This window comes from Schistocerca nitens, chromosome 6, assembly GCF_023898315.1.
Source record: "Schistocerca nitens isolate TAMUIC-IGC-003100 chromosome 6, iqSchNite1.1, whole genome shotgun sequence".
Taxonomy (NCBI): Eukaryota; Metazoa; Arthropoda; class Insecta; order Orthoptera; family Acrididae; genus Schistocerca; species Schistocerca nitens.
The window spans coordinates 183,932,454-183,953,732 of NC_064619.1; the positions used below are offsets into that span (position 1 = coordinate 183,932,454).

Here is a 21,279-nt window from a genome sequence, read left to right on the forward strand (position 1 = left end):
CTCCTTCCTCTGTCGAAAGGGTTGAAGGGGAAGGAAGACAGGTGAAGGAAAATGATTGGTGAAGTTTAGGAAATGGGAGAGTTCAGAAAAGTAACCCAGAACCCTAGGTCAGGGGAGACTTACTGGATGGGATGAGAAAGAAAGACTGACTTGAGTTAAGAAGAGCAGAAAGCTAAGTGCATTGTACATAGTAGACACGGGAGGGGGGAATTACACAGGTCAGAAAATAATAGATATAGAAAACTAAAAACAGAAGAAAGAAATTGTTACTGACAAGAAATGATAAGATGTAAGAAATTAATGTAAATTGTGGCCATGTGGGTAGCAAGAACCAGGGACATGTTGTAACACCAGTTCCCACAGGCAGAGTTCCATGAAATAATCAAGATGGCACATGTGGTGAAACAGGCACTGAGGTCACGACTGTCATGTTGTAGAGCATGCTGTACAACAGGATACTGTATGCTGCCAGTATACACCCTCTGCCTATGCCCACTCATTCTAACTGATAACTTGATGGTATTCATGCCAATGTAAAAGCACAAACAGTGTTTACACAACAACCAGTACACATATGGCTCTCCCTTTGACAGTACGTGTTCTGCCAGTTACAGGGCAAGTGTGGGTGGTGGTAGGAGGGTACACAAGTGCAAATCTTACAGTAGGGACAGTCACACGGGTAGGAGCTTTAGGGCAGGGAAATGGGTGCAAAAGGAGCACAGGGTCTGAGAGGGTATTGTGCAGGTTAGGAGGGCAATGAAAAGCTATTCTAGGAGGGCTGCACAAAATATCAGACAGAATGGACCTCATTTGAAAGCATTATTTTAGGAAGTCAAAGGCCTGACAAAATAGCTCACTTATCAGATTCACAAGTGATCATAAAGTGCAGGATTTCACGACCAGTATTTGCATCCTTGGTGAATTTTACTTTATAGACATTGGCCTATGGTCCATTACTTCTATGCTTAAATTTTGTCACCTAATGCTGAAGGTGCCATCAGAAGCTATGAGGATTCTGATAGCAGTTTCAAACTTAAACAAGCTCAGCAAGCCAAGCATCCAGCAACAGTCAGGTCAGGTAACAATGAGTGACAAGAAGTATACTTCTAAGTTGTGTTTTTGGAGGTATCAGAAGTACCAGGATTGGATGTGATGGCCTGGGAAATCTGCTTTTGAGATAGGCCAGAAGGGTAATTACAAACAGTGAAGGCTGAGGTGAAAATAGTGGTGTAGAGAGTGCATCTGAACAAATACATTTGCCTTGAATGTCAAGGCTGTACGGGAAGGAACATCTGACATGGAAAGGATGGGAACTGTCAAAATGGACTTACAGTTGTTTGTTAGTAGGTTTAATGTGAACAAAAATGTGTTGCTGACCCTCTGTGAGGATGAGATCAACATCTAGGAAAGTGGCATGGGATTCAGAATATGACCATGTAAAATTTAATTGGGAGAATGTATTTACAGATTACAAGAACTTAAACAGTTCAGCCTCACCTTGAGTCCACACAGTAAAGATGTCATCAATGTATCACTACCAAACCAGAGGCTAAAGGCTTATGGATCCCAGGAAAGGCTCCTCGAAGTGACCCATGAAAAGGCTGGCATAGGAAGGAGCAATCCTGGTTCCCATAGCTATGCTCCTGACCTGTTTGTATGTCTGCACCTCAACGGTAAAGTAGTTGTTGGTGAGCATAAAGTTGATTAAGGTGAGCAGGGAGGATGTCATAGGGAATCAGGTGAGTGCTGACTGAGGAAATGGCAGCAGCAGACAGACCATGTACATGGGAGATGTTGATCAACATCTGAGATGAAGTCTCCTATATTAACAACACCAATCATTTCCCAGATTGTCTGAAATCTGTGCCTGTCCCACTCTCACCACACATCTTGCTTATTACCAATGATACCACCTCCCTCTACACCAACATCCTGTAGTGCTACGAGAATTTACAAGTAAATTCCTTTAACCAGCATTATTTCTTCGGAGAAGAAGTTGTGGACATCGACGCAGCCGCATACCCAGAGAAGAGGATCGGCTAAAAGTTTCAAGTAAGTCAACTGCAGTAAGAGAAGCATGAAGTTTGCAATCCAGCTTTGCATCGCTTCTCTTGTCTCTGAAACCGATAGAATCCCCCGTGTACCTTAAAGTAATAAGAAAGTGCCATGAATATTTGCATACTGCAATGGATCTACATCTGATGCTTGCCAAAGCAGAAGTACATAAAGTCTGTAGCACATGTAGTCAGTGTACACACAAACTATAAAAAGAAGTTTTAACACTCGGCTTAAGGAACACAAGGGCAACTGTCATCTGGGAAACACAGATAAATCGGCGGTACCTGGTTATGAGACGGACACTGCAAGTGAAATGTCAAGAACATTTATTTGCTGCCAAATGCCAGAAAAGATTCTTGTCTGAAATTTATCATTTCAAACAATGGAACTCCGGGTTGGAATATCAACAAAAAAGGAAAAAGATAGACTTCTACTCACCATAAAGATGACATGTTGAGTTGCAGATAGGCACAATGAAAAGACAGTTATACATTTAGCTTTCAGCCAAAGCCTTCTTCAGAAAAGGAAACACACACACATGCATTCACACAAGAAAGCACACCTCACGCTTTCCGGTCTGAGTTGCTAGCGATGGTGGTCAAGTGTGTGTGTGTGTGTGTGTGTGTGTGTGTGTGTGTGTGTGTGTTCCTTTACCGAAGAAGGCTTTGGCTGAAAGCTAAATGTGCAACAGTCGTTTCGTTGTGGCTGTCTGCAGCTCAATATGTCACCTTCACAATGAGTAGCAAACTATCTGTTACCTTATATTATCATTTTAGAGTGCAATTATAAATTTTAACAATAAAAATTTAGCATTATTAATATAATTACAGAATGAATGTAATAAAAAATATTTCAGCTGAGCTGATTTAAATTGCAGTCATGACCAGAGAAGAAGTATAATTTTCCAAATCTTCATTTATATTTACATATAGAGTCATGAAACATAATACATAGAAAAAGGAAAGTCATAAGATTGGCCTACCCATCTTTCTGAGCTGTCTTCAGCTGGAATATTTGTTTCAATACACCATTCGAACGAGGAGCAGCCTTCAGATCAAGATTCATGACTGGAAAAAATGATCCTTTTGCAGCACATTAAAAACTGATAGTATTTGCGTAAAGATTTGCATGACAAAATATTATGAATACAGCATTGTGTATCTAAATGGGATACTGCTACAAGGTAATATGAATTCTTGTTATGGAAAACACCAGAAAGATTCTTTTCCCTCTTAATACCCCACAAGCATTTAAGAAACTCTTGTAAAAAGAGCATACCAAACTAAAAAACTTTACAAAAATTTTCTTCACACTAACACAATCATTTTAAAGGGCCCTATTCTTTGACTCTACAACAGGAGGAGGAAAAATAGGAGAAGGGTTTATTCGACATTAAAAATATGTACCCATTCTAAAAAGAGTATCATCACTGTTATCACTGTTGGACAAATATTGTGGATTGAACTGATTGTGTTTTTATTTCCAAACAAATCATCCCAACATTTATCTCAAGTGATTTCGGAAAATGACAGAAAACTTAAAACAGTGATATCTTGATGCATTTCCATACAGTGGCAAGTTGCAGTGCGTCCACAATAGCACAATTTGTCTCACAGAGCAAGGAAATCCACAAATCGGCTACAATTTTATTAAATTTATTAGTGAACCAGAAGCTGTAAATATTTGAATCTGGGCTGCTAATAAATTTCATAAAATTGTACCTTTTTGAGGGATTTCCTACCTCTACAAAATAAGTATGGATGATGGGAGGGGGTTAGAAAATTGATTCTTTTATGTTCACTGAATAACTGTTGTCATGGTTCATTTGGCAGATACTAGATGGATACCTGTTTTGGAAATAGGTAGATAAGTAGTGCAAAATGTTGGTAGAATGTGGAAATCATTTAGAAACTGGGGTCCAAGAAAAGACTGCTATAGAATGGGCAGGAAGAAACGGATTCCACAGTGTTTCCTATAACACTGTTTCTCCTACTGGAATATCTTGCTTTATTTGCCAATATAACTGGAAGTTTTCACAGCATATCAGTAGTGGGATGGTTGTACTGAAAGGTACCAGTTAGTCTGTCAATAAAAATACTATCAATAAAACTACACTTCAACATTACAACTTTTTACTTTTACACAGTCTCAACTGCAATTAATAATTTTGCAGGATCATAGTTTCAGTCCATTGCAGTCATCAGCAGAGATGGTAAAAAAAGTAACTATCTTACAATAACACAAATGGAGTGGTCATATAGCACAATAACAATACAATTTTAAAACTTAAATTACAGTATGAGATATTGTGTAATGAATACAAGTGTGTTACACTGGGGCGACTGGCAGGAATTTCTCTAAACATTTCAGGCAACTAATGTACATGCAGAATAAGACCACATTTGGCTGGTTGGTTGATTTGGACAGGGGGAGGATGCAAGGGACCAAGCAACAAGACCATCAGTCTCTCAGTCTGAGAGACATCCACAGAGAATGTTTCCTGCTAGTCCGGAGGTTCTTAACAGTAAAAGCAAGAAAGCTAAAAACTTAATGGATATCTTTTGTACTGTCAAGAACAAAAGCAAGATGAAAGAAATAGGGCAGTCAGCAGATGGACAAACACGGGACTCTGCAAGTGACAATAAATGTCCCACCCACAGCTGTCCCACCCCTGACCCACTACAGTCAAGAGCACCCACCACTCAACAGAGTGAGACACCTAGAATGGAAAACAGGGTGTGCCAGGAAGGAGACAAATTAAATCTAAAATCAATTAAAACAGAGCAAAAGAGGTTGAAAGAGTAGCCTGGTATAGGGGGTAGGGTCGGGGAACCTGCACACCTAGTGTACAGCAGCGGGAGATGCACCATTCCCATCCAGCCCTCCCCTTCCCTGCTCCAGGGGTAGATTAAAACCTTATACCTAAGAATAAAAACTATTTTCACCGAGAAAACTGAGAACCAGATCATCCATCCATGAATCGTCCCCCTATATTAGAGGCAATAAGTCCGTAAGTCTATACTTAGCACAGTGGAGAAAAAATGGGGGGGGGGGGGGTGGACCCCAAAACACGAGCTACTTTCAGTAAGGCTCCACAAGCACAATGTAGGGGTCACTCATTACACAAAACAAAACAATGGTTAACATGATATGATCAATGTGGAGACAACATAGGACTGTGGATTTATTCTGGGAGAAATGGAAGAAAGAGCACCATGCTGCAGTAGGCTCCTTGATTGTCCATAGTTTACTACATGGGGCAATAGCCCACCAGACATCATTAGATTTCCAAGTGAACAGAGATCTCAAATGCACCTGCAAATTCCCACATGGGATCAGTAAAGCAAGTGGGGAGAGAGTAAGTGCTCCTGTAGCCAAATGGTTGACCAGTTCATTCCTCAGAATATCCACATGACTTGGGACCCAGAGAAAGTCAACTGAAGAGGCAGCATGGCAAAAGTTAGCGAGCAGATCACGAATTGCGAAGACCAAAGGATGGCATGAATAGCATCAATTGACAACCTGGAGAATGCTCATCGAGTCTGTACGCTGTCAAGGGAGGCTCTTTTAATAAAATCCGCTGTCAGTTTTGCCACAAACATACTACAGGGAATAATTCTCCATATCAGCAGGAGAAGTAAAAGCAACCCCACCTGATCTACAGTTTTAGAACATCATTGTAAAAGACTGGTAGCATCCTGTAACTCCTGAAGAACCTAACGTAACAGACGCCAAAAGCTCATGAGGACAACTGAGACTTTAGGACCTTGGAAGAGATCAGTCCTCATCCATAGCCTGACACACAGGAATTCACGGGAAAACATGGGGAGCATAGTCCAGGGAGAGGAGATGGAGATCTTGGCAGTGGAAAGCGAAGCGCATTCCAACTTTTAATCCCATTCGAAGATGGGTAGCAGGACGAGGACACCCTTCATAGGTAAAGAGAATGGGATATAAAAGTTGATCAGGGAGTTGTCGAATGGTGATTGCGTAGGCGGCCAAGAGCTGGTACCATTGAATCTGAAGAGGAAACAGCCCCCCCTCAACAAGGAGAATGTCTATGGGACTAGTCCGAAAGGCACTAGTCATCAGATGCACAATGCTGAAGGAGCTGCTGAGCTACATGTCTGGCAACCATAGTTCACTCGGGACAAAATCATGAGCCAGTAAATACAGATAAGAGTAACATGAACCTTGCCGCTAGATGTTTGGGCAAGGAAGCAGAGTGCTTTAAGGTTGCACATGCAGCTAGTCTTCAGGCGACAAATATGGACAGCCAGGTCAGCTTTTTACTGAAAACAACGCCCAAGAAATGGACTGTGCTTCAACATCCAAGTGTTGGGTATCTAAACAGGGTTCAGGGTCAGGATGGACCATGGTACAGCAGCAGAAATGCACGGCCCACATTTTTGTATGGGCGAAATGGAAACCATGGAAAAGAGCACATGCAGAGGCCTACAGGGTGGCACCTTTGAGATAGCATTCAGAAGCGGCTACGTAAGGGAGCAGCATCAAATGCAAAAATCATCAACATACAACACAGAGGTGACCAGTGGCCCAACAGAAGTCATTCATACAGAGTCCTGTGGGATGCCATTCTCTTGGACCCATGGGGAGCTGAATGAAGTGCCGACAGTGGGACAAAGCCTCACAAATAAAAATCGGTATATGGCCTCTAACACCACTGTCATGGACAGCGAGTAAATTGTGATGATGCCAAGAGGTGTCATATGCCTTACTCAGGTCAAAAAGGACTGTGATAATGTGCTGGCATTTAGAAAAATGCCTGACTCATTGTTGCTTCCAACCTAAACAGATGGTTGGTTGTAGGTCATCCCTGCTGAAAACCACACTAATGGAGAGGCAAAAGGCCACGAGATTTGAGGACCAACATAATCTGCGGGCAACCAACCTTTCAAGCAGCTTACAGAGTAAGTTGGTCACACTAATCACCCAGTAAATGTCGAGAGACGTTGGGTTCTTGCCTGGCTTAAGGATTGGGACAACTATGCTATCTTGCCATTGAGAAGGTTGGTTGGTTGGATTAAGAGGGGGGAAAGGGACCAAACTACAAGGTCATCTGACCCTTGTTCTGAATAAAACAATGCCACAAGTGTGAGAATAATACAAACGAGACTGACAACTCAAAACGGAATGAAAGGAAAAATCACAAGAACAATGAAGGGCAACAAACATGTAAATGGGCAAAAGGGGACAAGAAAACCACAGAAATGCAAGAAATGGGATGAAGAGATTAAAAGAACAAATCAGATTACCATGGCTGGCTGACCATGAGAATAAAAAAGGAGAAACCAGCCACTCAAACACATTAAAACCTCCACCCTAGAAGCACTAGGGTGGAGAACACAGAGGTATGAAGGACATGTGCTAAAACTTAGATCAAATGATATAACCAACCCGCACAAATAAAACGTAAAACTAAATCAACCGATGAAGCATTGTCAGATAAAATTAGTGGCAACGAGTCTGGAAACCCAAGATTTCGTCGCAGGGCAGTCAAAGTGGAACAGTGCACCAGAATATGGGCCATTGTCAACCAGGTGCCGCACCGACACTCAGGCGGGTCTGCACGGCGCAGGAGGTAATCATGGGTCACCCAAGAGAGGCCAATGCGGAGACGGCAGAGGACAACTGATTCCCTGAGAGAGGCCTGCATGGAAGTCTTCCACACATTCGTAGTCTCCTTAATGACATGCAGTTTTCTGTGTGTACTGTCATGCCACTCCGTCTCCCAAAGCCGAAAAACCCTACGGTGTAAATCAGAACGCAGGTCAGGTTCACATATGCCCATCTCCAGAAGCGGTTTCCATGTAGCCTGTTTGACCAGCCTGTCGGCAAGTTCATTGCCTGGGATGCTGACGTGTCCTGGGGTCCACACAAACACCACTGAACGACGGGACCAGTTCAGGGCATAGATGGACTCCTGGATGGACGCAACCAAAGGATGGCGAGGGAAGCACTGGTCGATAGCTTGTAGGCTGCTCAAAGACTCAGTACACAGAAGAAACGATTCCCTTGGGCATGAATGGTTATACTGAAGTGCACGACAAATGGCTACCAGCTCTGCAGTGAATACACTGCAGACACTGGGCAAGGAATGCTGTACAAAATGGCCTCAGTGAACGTAGGCGAAGCCAACATGTGCATCAGCCATCGAGCCATCGACCCATCAGTGTAAACCACTTCAGAGCCCATGAACTTGTCAAGAATCGAGAGGAAGTGACAGCAGAGAGCGGCAGGAGTAACTGAGTCCTTAAGGTCATGCGAAAGGTCCAGACGAATCTGCGGCCCAGGTGTACACAATGGACGTGTATGCGGACGGACCTGCATGGGAGATGGTAAAGGGAAGGACTCCAGTTCAGACAGAAGGAATCGCATGCGAACCGCAATCGTTAGCTCTGACCTGGGCCGCCGATGCGGGAGATGAACTGCCACGGGTGGAAAAAGGAGACAGTAATTCAGACGCTCAGGAGAACTACGAATGTGTGCAATGTAACTGGCGAGCAGTTGAGCATGTCAGATCCGCAATGAAGGGACTTTAGCCTCGACCAGTACACTGGTCACCGGACTTGTTCTAAAAGCTCCCCATCGCTAGGCGAATGACACAGTGGTGCACTGGGTTGAGTACACACAACACCGAGGGCGTCGCCAAACCATAAACCAGACTCCCATAGTCAAGGCGGGATTGAACAAGGGCTTTGTAGAGCTGCAGCAGAGTGGAGCGATCTGCACCCCAGTTGGTGTTGCTCAGGCAGCAGAGGGCATTGAGGTGCTGCCAGCACTTCCGCTTAAGCTGATGAAGGTGAGGTAGTCAAGTCAAACGGGAGTCAAAAATCAGTCCTAAGAATCGATATGTCTCCACTATAGTGAGTGGATCATCATGAAAGTAAAGTTCTGGTTCTGGATGAATGGTGCGAGGCTGACAGAAGTGCTGAAACACGACTTAGCGGCCGAAAACTAGAAGCCATGGGCGAGAGCCCATGATGCGCTTTGTGGATGGCTCCCTGTAGGCACTGCTCAGCAACACCAGTACTGGTGAATCAGTATGAAATGATGAAATGCAGACGTTGTCTGCATACAGAGAGGATGCGACAGATGGCGTTACAGCTGCTGCTAGACCGCTGTTGGCCACTAAAAATAGTGATACATTCATTACAGAGTGTTGTGGGACCCCATTCTCCCAGATATGGGAGGAACTGTGGGATCGGACATGGAAAGCACGGATCGACAGGAAATTCTGGACAAAAATCGGGAGCGGGTCTCGGAGACCCCACCCATATAATGTGGCAAAGATATGATGTTGCCAGGTGGTGTCATACGCGTTGCGTAGATCAAAAAAGATGGCAACGCAGTGTTGGTGTCTGGAATAGGCTGTTCGGGTGGCAGACTTGAGGGACACAAGATTATCAGTGGTAGAGTGCCCCTGGCAGAAGCCGCTCTGACATGGAGCCAGTAGGCCACGTGACTCCAGGACCCAACCCAACTGCCGACACAACATACATTCCAGCAGCTTACAAACAACGTTGGTGAGGCTGATGGACCAATAGCTATCCACTTCAAGTGGGTTTTTAAAGGGTTTGAGCACTGGAACGATGGTGCTCTCCTGCCATTACAATGCAAAGACATTGTCACACCAAACCTGGTTGAAGATGACAAGGAGATGGCGCTTGTAGTCAGACAAGAGATGTTTAATCATCTGACTGTGGATCCGATCTGGCCCAGGAGCTGTGTCGGGGCAATGTGCAAGTGCACTGAGGAGCTCCCACTTCATAAATGGAGCATTATAGGGTTCACTGTGGCATGTAGTGAACGAGAGGACTTTCCTTTCCATCCACCATTTGAGGGTGCGAAAGGCTGGGGTGTAGTTCTCCAATGCAGAGGTTCGAGCATAGTGCTCAGCAAAATGCTCGGCAATCGCATTTGCATCAGAACATAGCATGCCATTGATGTTAACGCCAGGGATACCTGTTGGGGTCTGGTACCTAAAAAGATGTCTGATCTTCGTCCAGACTTGGGAAGGTGACGAATAGCACCCAATGGTCGACACGTACCTCTCCCGACACTCCTGTTTCCATCGTTTTATAAGCTGGCATACACGGGCACAGAGCCGCATAAAGGCTATCAGATGCTCAAGGGAAGGTGCCGCTTATGTCACTGTAGAGCTCGCCGATGCTCCTTAATAGCCTCAGTGACTTCCAGCGACCACAAAGGGACTGTCTTTCACTGGGGGCACCCTAAAGAGCGAGGATTCCTGTTTTCTGCCACAGAAACGATTGTGGTAGTCACCTGCTCAACCATAACATCAATGTTACCATGTGGAGGAGACTCAACGGTGACATCAGAGGTGAAAATTTCCTAGTCCACCTTGTTTAAAGCCCATCTGGGCAGGCGCCCGTGGGCCTGACGCCAGGGCAATGACAGGGAGAATTCCTGGATTGCAAATTGATAAATTAATGACCGAGTAACTATCCTGAGCCACACCGAAATGTGTGGCGGCCCCAGTATTTAAGTGGCAGAGGTCGAGTTGTGACAGTAAACTTTCTCGACATTTCTGCCTCGACCAGTAAGCACGGTGCCACCCCACAAGGGGTTATGGGCATTAAAATCTCCCAAAAGTAGGAAAAGTTTAGGGAGTTGAACAATCAGTGTAGCTAAAACGTTCAGGGGTACTGCACCATCTGGAGGAAGATATACATTGCTGACAGTTATTTACTACGTCATCCGTATTCTGACAGCCACATCTTCAAAGGGGGTTTGAAGGGGCACAGTTTCACTACAGACTGAGTTTAGCAGATAAACGCAAATTCCACGTGACACTCTATTATAGTCGCTACAGTTCCTGTAATATCCTTTATAGCCGCAGAGGGCAGGGGTCCACATTGCCAGGAACCACATTTCCTGGAGGGCAATGCAGAAAGCAGGTGTAAGGCTTAACAGTTGCCAAAGCTCAGCCAGACAGTGGAAAAAACCGCTGCAATTCCACTGGAGGATGCCATCATCATGAGACTGGGAAGGCATGGAACATTCAATGAGGCAGTTTACACCTCAGGGTCACCTGCTGCAACCAACTTTTTGCCTGAACAGTCTATATCCATTGTGTCTGAGGGTCTGGCGAGATCCAGGTCCTCAGCGGATGCCAGAAGCTCCACCCCATCCTCAGACGCAGAGCTTGTAGGTAGCAGTGGTGTGGGTGCCACTGTAAGTTCCTTGGTCCGGGGGTCTTCTTTTTTGATTTCTTGCGCTGTTACTTGGGTTTCTCTGGTGTGGAGGACTTCACTGAATCAGTCTCAGGGACTGAGGATGAGCGTGAAGCCCTACGAACAGCTGCTTTTTGGCTCTTCAGCCAATGGCAGGTGTCATCTTTCCCACTAGCAGAAACCTGGGAAGTGAGTGACCCAAGAGACCCAATCCTATGCAAGAGGAGTTGAAGCCTTATGCTTCTCTGTTTCAGAAGTGGGGACTGAAATCCCTGATGGTTGGGGGGGGGGGGGGGGTGTTGCTCCCAAAGTAAGTGGTGCGGAAGCAACAGGGAGGGAAGTGTGGCCCACCATCAAGGGGGCAGCTGTAGTCTCCCACTTCTGAGGGGCAGCAGGAATTCGAGGAACTGATGGGGCAACAACTTGTTCGTAGCGGCGGCATATGAGGTGGTCATAGCCACAGGATGTAGGCGTTCAAATTTCCTCTTAGCCACAGTGTAGGTCAGTCGGTCCAGGGTCTTATATTCCATGATTTTCCTCTCTTTCTGTAAAATCCTGCAGTCTGGTGAGCAAGGTGAATGATGCTCTCCGCAGTTGACACAAATGGGAGGTGGGGCACATGGAGTATTGGGATGCGATGGACATTCACAATCTCGACACGTGGGGCTGGAAGTACAGTGGAAAGACAGATGGCCAAACTTCCAGCACTTGAAGCACCGCATTGGGGGAGTGACATTTGGCTTGATGTCACATCACCTTGACATCCTCGGGCAATGTGTTACCCTCGAAGGCCAAGATGAAGGCACTGGTGGCAAACTGGTTATCCCTTGGACCCCAAAGGACGTGCTCGACAAAATGAACACCTCGTCGCTCTAAATTGGCGTGCAGCACGTCATCAGAATGCAAAAGAAGATCCCTGCATGATGGTAACAAAAACATCCCCCAACATTCCACAAGCGAGTAATGCACGTGACTGGGTAGAGGATGCTGTTTTTATCAAAATTGATCCAGAGCGCATTTTGGACAAGCCCTCCACCTCCCCAAACTTGTCCTCCAAATGCTCCACAAGATTTCCCATTCTTGTACATACGAGGAAACGGGACGAATAAGCTTCACTGCCATCCTTAGCCTGGCATTCCTCCCATGGTGTGGCCAGGGAGGGGAATGACTTGGGGTCATATTTCTTGGCATTGAAGTTAGACTTTGCCCACTTAGAGACTGCAGGCGGCGGACCACCAGCAAGAGATGACGTACTATGCCTCATGGCATTTCATTTGCCCTGATACCACACAATCCGACCAGGGGCCCTCACCACAGGCACCACTCAGCCGCAGCGAAGGCCACCTAGCAGGATGGCCATTGCCGGGAGTCCTGATGCCCCAGGGTGTCGGACATCTGCTCCTTGGCATACGTGGGGAGTTAACTGTGCAGGCATCAGCAGAGCGATCCCTGTGTTGTCAGGGGGCTACAACCAGGGTACATGGCGGCCCCACCGCAACTGACTGTCTACCGTGCTGGATATGAGGTGCAAAGAAGTCCATGGTCATCGTTGGGACAGAATGTGACACTGCATAGGCATGGTGAAAAACGCACCCAGGAGGTGTCCTTGCCCAAGAGATGGAGAACGGGCTGGACTGCAATGTGATGACGAGACAGTGGGGGGGGGGGAGGGGGAGGGCCGGCGGGGACAGGGAGGGGGCACGGGGGGAGGAGGCGAGGGGGGAGGGGGCGCGGGGGGAGAGGGCGAGGGGGGAGAGGGCGAGATGGACGGAAGAGGGCGAGATGGACGGAAGAGGGCGAGATGGACGGAAGAGGGCGAGATGGACGGAAGAGGGCGAGATGGACGGAAGAGGGCGAGAGGGACGGAAGAGGGCGAGAGGGACGGAAGAGGGCGAGAGGGACGGAAGAGGGCGAGAGGGACGGAAGAGGGAGAGAGGGACGGAAGAGGGAGAGAGGGACGGAAGAGGGAGAGAGGGACGGAAGAGGGAGAGAGGGACGGAAGAGGGCGAGAGGGACGGAAGAGGGCGAGAGGGACGGAAGAGGGCGAGAGGGAGAGGAGAGTTTGAGGGCAACGAGATGGGGAGGGGAGATAGGGAGGGGAGAAGGGAGAGTAGGGGGAAGAGTAGGGCAGAGGGGCAGGGGAGAGTGGGGTGGAGATGGGGGAAGGGGAGGGGAGAAGGTGAGTGGAGAGGGGGAGGGGAGGGGAGAAGGTGAGTGGAGAGGGGGAGGGGAGGGGAGAGGGGAGGGGAGAGGGGAGGGGAGAGGGGAGGGGAGAGGGGAGGGGAGAGGGGAGAGGGGAGGGGAGAGGGGAGGGGGGAGGGGAGGGGGGAGGGGAGGGGTGAGGGGATAGGGGAGGGCGAGGGGGGAGAGAGGGAGGGGAGGGGGCAGGGGGTAGGGGGAGAGAGGGAGGGGGAGGGGAAGGAGCTGCGATATGGAAGCGATGGGAGGTGGAAAGAATGTAGCAGAGGCAGAAGTTGAAGATAGTGACATTGGATGGAGTCTCTCATACTTCTGGCAAGCCTCAGCATAAGACAGACGATCCAGGGATTTGTACTCTCGGATCTTCTTCTCTCTCTAGCAAGTTGGGCAATCCCACGAGCAAGATGAGTGGCGGTCATAACAAGTGACACATACGGGTGGTAGAACACAAGCGATTCCCTCATGGAGTCACGGGTGGTAGAACACAAGGGATTCCCTCATGGAGTCAATGTCCACAGTCACCACAAGAAGGGTCAAGGGTACAGCGGAAAGACACAAAACCACCGAAAGCACCTCATGCATGGTGGTATGTACTGCTTTACGTCACATCTGTAGCACATAGCCTTGTCCTTATCTGGGTGTGTATCCACCTCAAAAGCCAGAATGAAGGCACCAGTATCAGTGTGGTCGTCTTTGCAACCCTTCTGCACATGTCAAACAAAATGAATGCCGTGTCACTCCAGATTAGCACAGAGTTCCTCTTCAGTTTTCAGGCTGAGGTCACTATGAAAGTTCACTCCCTGGGCCATATTCAGAGATTGGTGAGGAGTAATAGACACTGGGGCATTGCCAAGATGATCACAAGCATGAAGAGCAGCAGACTGGTCAGCAGAAGAAGCTTTGATTGACAGAGAGACTGACCGCATCTTAATATGAGACTCCAGTTCACCAAACTTGTACTCGATATTCTCCACAAAAAACAATTTCTTTGTGGTGGTGAGTGTGTCCCCATCTGTCCTAGTACAGATGAGGTAGCATGGAAAGTGTTTCATCCCAAGACGGTAAGCCTGGCTCTCCTCCCATGGTGTAGCCAGGAACGGGAAGTTGCCAGGTCATACGAAGCAGCATTCAATGATCCTTCACCATTCAAAGAGACGGCTGTTTGAGAACAGCCAGATTTTTGCAGCCTGATGTGCTTCATGCGCCAAGCATCTGCCCTGATACCACCCACTCTGATCAGGAGCTCCACCAATGGGCTCCACAGCAAGGGCCGCCTGACACGGCGGCCATTGCTGGGAGTTCCAATACTCCAAGAAGATAAGCAACCACTCCTTGGCAGACATGGTGAGGAAACAGCTCGGGTATCAGTACTGTGATCCCTGTGTTGTCAGGGGGCTCAGCCAGATGGGTACATAACAGCCCCACCACATGGACTGGCTACACATGTTGGTGACCTAGGAAGGTGGAAGGGGCCTACAGTGAGGAAGGGAAGAGGGAAGAAAGGGGGGGGGGGGATACGAATCCACACTGCAGACGCTAGGGAGGGAGTTCTTCCCCAAATGGCTCATACTAAAAACAGAAAATTTAGAAGTGGAGGTCAAACTTCAAGTGTGGACCTAAATGCCAAAAAGGATGAAAGAACAGTCAGAAAGAACAAAATTCCAAACAATACAGGGAACCAGCTGAATAGCCAGGTTGATATAAATCAGAACACCAAGAGAGGGAAGGAGGGGGCAATGGGGAAGGACCGAGGATAGGAAGGGAGGGCAGGGTGAAGGAAATGCAGTCAGGGCAGGAACAATAGGTCAGGGCCCCATGTAAGCCACACACAAACTCACAAAAGAACCGCGAGTCCCTGGGCAGACCAGTATAGCAAAGTCAAATGATTAGGGGAATAGATTATTAGATTGATAGCTGAAAGGGTGCGGTGGGAGGCCCCTACCAGATTCCCCCGTAACGAGGGGTGCACATCGAAGTTCTCAAGCAGTAAGTACGTGGCCTGCATGGAGGTAGGTAAAGGTTGCAAATGGTAATCACTGAGTCATTTGCTCCGGCACTCAGGGGCCAGGATTACCGGTCATGCTGCACGGGCACTGCCTGTCACCAGTGGGGATCGAACCACATTCAAAACATCGGCTCAGAATCCGACTGTGTGGGGGGATCTAGCATGCCCAGATGCACTGGAAGAGCCTTGTCCCAATTATTATTCTTCTCCCTTTCCTTTGCAACCTTTGGTAGGCCGTGTTTGTTCAAGGGGCTGTCACATTGAGTGTGGGGACAGATGAAGAGCAGACAGCCCTGGGACCCAAAGGCCATGGCTCCTTCAGCCATTGTTTGGCTTTCCTTGTATTTATATAAGGTAATTTAATTTTTTTGTACATCATCAAAAAGACTATAGAAAATGCAATGACATACATGACGACAATACTGGAAATAAAAAAAAAAATTGCTTTAGGCAAAGAACTAATCTAAAAATAGCAGACCACAGCCCATACAGCAGTGGTCAAATATGGTTTAACAAACTGCAAAAGACTTATGTGTGCATCATGGAAATCTCTTAAAAAGGTAACTCAAATTATTCCTGACAAAGAAATGTTTGTACTCATTTTCTGAGTTCTCAGTTGAAAATGTGATCTTACAGTTTTTATTACACATATTTTGATTGGATGCCCACCTTTGTGGCTTACATTCCCTTTTGTGTGCTTGTCTTGCAGTTTTGTTAATTCATATCAACTGAGCCAAGCCTCCAGCGGCACTGGAGTACAAGCGCCTCTGCTGCCACAAATTAGGAGGGTTGGCGGCAGCCCCACATCCCACTTGCACTTGGAGCCAGTTCACTACATAACACTATGCAGGACGATGATGATGATTGGTTTGCAGTACGCTCAACTGCACTGTTATTAGTGCCCATACAAAGTACCAATCATTACACAGTACAATCTCGTCACATTCATGAATGATGATGAAATGATGAGGACAACACAAACACCCAGTCCCCAGGTAGAGAAAATCCCCAACCCAGCCAGGAATCGAACCCAGGACCCCGTGAACCAGAGACAGCAACGCTAGCCACTAGATCATGAGCTGCGGACACACTATGTGGGAGCTGCCTAGTCAGGGCTCCAACTCCATTGTTCGTGCTTTAGCAGAGAGAGCCTCATCCTTGTTGCTATTGTACGAGCGGGTCTCTATTTCTTGCTGCATTATTTGTAATGAGTCTTTGCACACTTTGAGAAACACAAGTTAAGTAAATCTTCTGTTTGCAGTGACAACTTTTTCACTAATCATTTCTGCTTCTGTTTACCTTTCCTACGATGACAGTTGCCACAGCACTCTGCAGCCCAAAATATTGTACACAACAGTAGATGGGTTAGAAATAGTGTTTTGGCTTTGTTTGGGTTCTGTGTTTTGTGAGATGTTGGACGTGTTTTTGGGAGATTTAGAAATTGGAAAAGGTCAGCAAGCCATGGCCAGGGGTCGGGAGGATGGGAGTGGGAGGGTAGGTATTGATAGGGAGTGGTACTCCAGAGCAGGAGCAGGACGCCAGTAAATTGAAAAGCTCTTGAAGGTGGTCTCTGGAGCGCTCTTGCAGGAGTCCTTAGATTTTTACTCAAATCGAAGGATGACAGGGGACCCAGCTGTTGTGAGGATGAAAAAATATCGACAAAATTCCTCAACATAGAATTAATAAGTAGAAGATGTGAGAAGTTGGTTGGTTGGTTTAAAAGAAGGGGGGGGGGGAGAGGGGGAAGGACCAAATTGCTAGGCCATTGGTCCCTTGTTCTGATTAAAATAATTCCACAAGCGTGCGAGTAAAATAATCGAGACATACAAAAAACAGATGGAAGAAAGAAGAAAACCACAACAATGACAGAAGGGCAACAAACACTAAAATGGGCAAAATTGGATAAGAAAACCACAGAGACACGCAGGAAACATGTAGAAGAGATCAAAACGAGAGCAGATTACAATGGCTGACTGACCATAAAAAGAAGCCAGCCACTCTGCAACACATTAAAACTTCCACCCTAAAAAAGCATCTACATCTACATCTACATCCACATCCATACTCCGCAAGCCACCTGAGGGTGTGTGGCGGAGGGTACTTTGAGTACCTCAATCGGTTCTCCCTTCTATTCCAGTCTCGTATTGTTCGTGGAAAGAAAGATTGTCGCTATGCCTCTGTGTGGGCTCTAATCTCTCTGATTTTATCCTCATGGTCTCTTCGCAATATACTGCTTGACTCCTCGGTGAAGGTATGTTCTCGAAACTTCAACAAAAGCCCGTACCGAGCTACAGAGCGTCTCTCTTGCAGAGTCTTCCACTGGAGTTTATCTATCATCTCCATAATGCTTTCGCGATTACTAAATGATCCTGTAATGAAGTGCGCTGCTCTCCATTGGATCTTCTCTATCACTTCTATCAACCCTACCTGGTACGGATCCCACACTGGTGAGCAATATTCAAGCAGTGGGCTAACAAGTGTACTGTAACCTACTTCTTTTGTTTTCGGATTGCATTTCCTTAGGATTCTTCCAATGAATCTCAGTCTGGCATCTGCTTTACCGACGATCTACTTTATATTATCATTCCATTTTAAAATCACTCCTAATGCCTACTCCCAGATAATTTATGGAATTAACTGCTTCCAGTTGCTGACCTGCTATATTGTAGCTAAATGGTAAAGGATCTTTCTTTCTATGTATTCGCAGCACATTACACTTGTCTACATTGGGATTCAATTGCTATTCCCTGCACCATGCGTCAATTCGTTGCAGATCCTCCTGCATTTCAGTACAATTTTCCATTGTTACAACCTCTCGATATACCACAGCATCATCCGCAAAACGCCTCAGTGAACTTCCGATGTTATCCACAAGGTCATTTATGTATATTGTGAATAGCAACAGTCCTACAACACTCCCCTGCGGCACACCCGAAATCACTCTCACTTCGAAAGACTTCTCTCCGTTGAGAATGACATGCTGCGTTCTGTTATCTAGGAACTCTTCAATCCAATCACGCAATTGGTCTGATAGTCCATATGCTCTTACTTTGTTCATTAAATGAATGTGGGGAACTGTATCGAACACCTTGCGGAAGTCAAGAAACCTACCTGGGAACCCGTGTCTATGGCCCTCTGAGTCTCGTGGACGAATAGCGCAAGCTGGGTTTCACACGATCGTCTTTTTCAAAACCCATGCTGATTCCTACAGAGTAGATTTCTAATCTCCAGAAAAGTCATTATACTCTAACATAATACGTGTTCCAAAATTCTACAACTGATTGACGTTAGAGATATAGGTCTATAGTTCTGCACATCTGTTCCGACATCCCTTCTTGAAAATGGGGATGACCTGTGACCTATTCCAATCCTTTGGAACACTACACTCTTCTAGAGACCTACGATACACCGCTGCAAGAAGGGGGCAAGTTCCTTCGCATACTCTGTATAAAATCGAACTGGTATCCCATCAGGTCCAGCGGCCTTTCCTCTTTTGAGCAATTTTAATTGTTTTTCTATCCCTCTGTCATCTATTTTGATATCTACCATTTTGTCATCTGGGCGACAATCTAGAGAAGGAACTGCTGTTCAGTCTTCCTCTGTGGAACAGCTTTGGAAAAGGACATTTAGTATTTCGGCCTTTAGTCGGTCATCCTCTGTTTCAGTACCATTTTGGTCACAGAGTGTCTGGACATTTTGTTTTGATCTACCTACCGCTTTTACATAAGGCCAAAATTTCTTAGGATATTCTGCCAAGTCAGTACACAGAACTTTACTTTCGAATTCATTGAACGACTCTCGCATAGCCCTCCTCACACTACATTTCGCTTCGCAAAATTTTTGTTTGTCTGCAAGGCTTTGGCTATGTTTATGTTTGCTGTGAATTTCCCTTTGCTTCCACAGCAGTTTTCTAACTCAGTTGTTGTGCCACGGTGGCTCTTTTCCATCTCTTACGATCTTGCTTGGCACATACTCATCTAATGCATATTGTACGATGGTTTTGAACTTTGTCCACTGATCCTCAACACTATCTGTACTTGAGATAAAACTTTTGTGTTAAGCCGTCAAGTATTCTGAAATTTGCTTTTTGTCACTTTTGCTAAACAGAAAAATCGTCCTACCTTTTATAATATTTCTATTTATGGCTGAAATCATTGATGCAATAACTGCTTTGTGATCGCTGATTCCCTGTTCTGCGTTAACTGTTTCAAATAGTTCGGGTCTGTTTGACACCAGAAGGTCTAATATCACAAGGGTGGAGGACACAGAGGGACAAAGGACATGTGCTAAAACTTAGATCAAATGATAAAACCCACCCTCGTGAATAAAACGTAAAACTAAAGCTCTGTTGAGGCATTGTCACCCAACACCGAAGGCAGGGTGCTGAGAAATTTAAAAGTCCACCACAGAGTGGTTTAGCAAGAGCAGTCCAGCAAGAGGTGGACAACCGCCATTTGTGAGCCACAGCGACACCAAGATGGGTCCTGTACATTGTAGCCTGCTGACTACACGGGAATTGCTTTGCTGATGACTGAGCCGTTAACTACCCATGTATGCCAAGGAGTAGATGCCCATCACCCTGGGGCATCGGGACTCCCAGCAATGGCCATCCTGCCACATGGCCTTTGCTGTGGCTGTGTGGCACCTGTTGGGATGGCCCCTGGTCGGAGTGGGTGGCATCAGGGCGGATGACACACCATGAATTGTAGTACGTCATCTCTTGCTGGTGATCAAACACTAGCAGTCTCTAAGTGGTCAAGGTCTAACTTCGATGCTAAGAAATATGACTCCAAATTGTTTGCCCCTCCCTCCCTTGTCCACACCATGGGAGGAACGCCAGGCTAAGGATGGCAGTGAAGCTTATTCACCCCAGTAACTCATATGTATGAGAGTTGTTGGGGAATCTTCCTTGTCAATGAAACCTCAATTTTTTGTGAGCATTTAGAGGACAAGTTTGGGGAGTTGGAGAGCTTGTTCAAATTGCGGTCAGGGTCGGTCTTGATCAAAACAGCATCCTCAGCCCAGTCACGGGCACTACTCGCCTGTGACAAGATGTTTCTGTTTCCATCACACCCCGTAAGAGCTTAATTATGGCCAAGGGTATCATATTTCAGAAGGACCTTCTTTTTCAGTCTGACGATGAGCTGCATGACAATTTAGAGCAGTGAGGTGTCCATTTCGTCCAGTTCGTCCACCGGGGTCCAAGGGATAATCGGGTTGCCACCGATGCCTTCATCTTGGCCTTCGAGGGTGACATATTTCCTGAGAAGCTCAAGGTGGTGGTCTACCACTGTGATGTAAAGCCATATATCCCTCCCCCCATGCTGGAAGTTTGGCCATATATCTTCCTGCTGTACTTCCAGCATCACCTGTCAGGATTGTGGAGGGCCTTCACATGCCAATACTCCCTGTGCCCCACCTCCCACCTGTGTCAACTGCAGAGAGCACCATTTGCCTTGCTTACCAGACTGCAGGATTCTTCAGCAAGAAAGAAAAATAATGGAATAGAAGACCCAGGACTGACTGACCTACACTGAGAGGAAATATGAGACGTCAACCTACACCGCCGCTATGACTCCGGTTCTACCATCTTCCGTTCTGCCACCTACAGTTGGCTCTCAGAGCCGTCAGACTCCACCTGTCCCCTTGATGGTGGGGACACTTCCCTCCCTGTTCCTGCACAATCTATTTCAGGAGCAACCCCCCCCCCCCCCCAACCATCGGGGTGGTCAGACCTCACTTCTCAGCCAGAGAAACGTAAGTGTTCTTCGGCTCCTCTCACCATGAAGGAATCCCTTG

The 21,279-nt window shown here is 46.6% G+C and overlaps 1 protein-coding gene across 4 annotated transcripts in view; it reads right to left on the reverse strand.

The window, feature by feature from the left end:
- LOC126262288 (TBC1 domain family member 31) overlaps positions 1-21,279 on the reverse strand; it is a 296,133-nt gene that overhangs the window by 263,915 nt on the left and 10,939 nt on the right. For all 4 annotated transcript variants that reach the window (XM_049958811.1, XM_049958808.1, XM_049958809.1 and 1 more), the window contains exon 2: positions 3,041-3,125. In XM_049958811.1, the coding sequence (XP_049814768.1) occupies positions 3,041-3,123 (83 nt within the window). In that variant the 5' untranslated portion in view covers positions 3,124-3,125. The remainder of the gene's footprint in view (positions 1-3,040; positions 3,126-21,279) is intronic.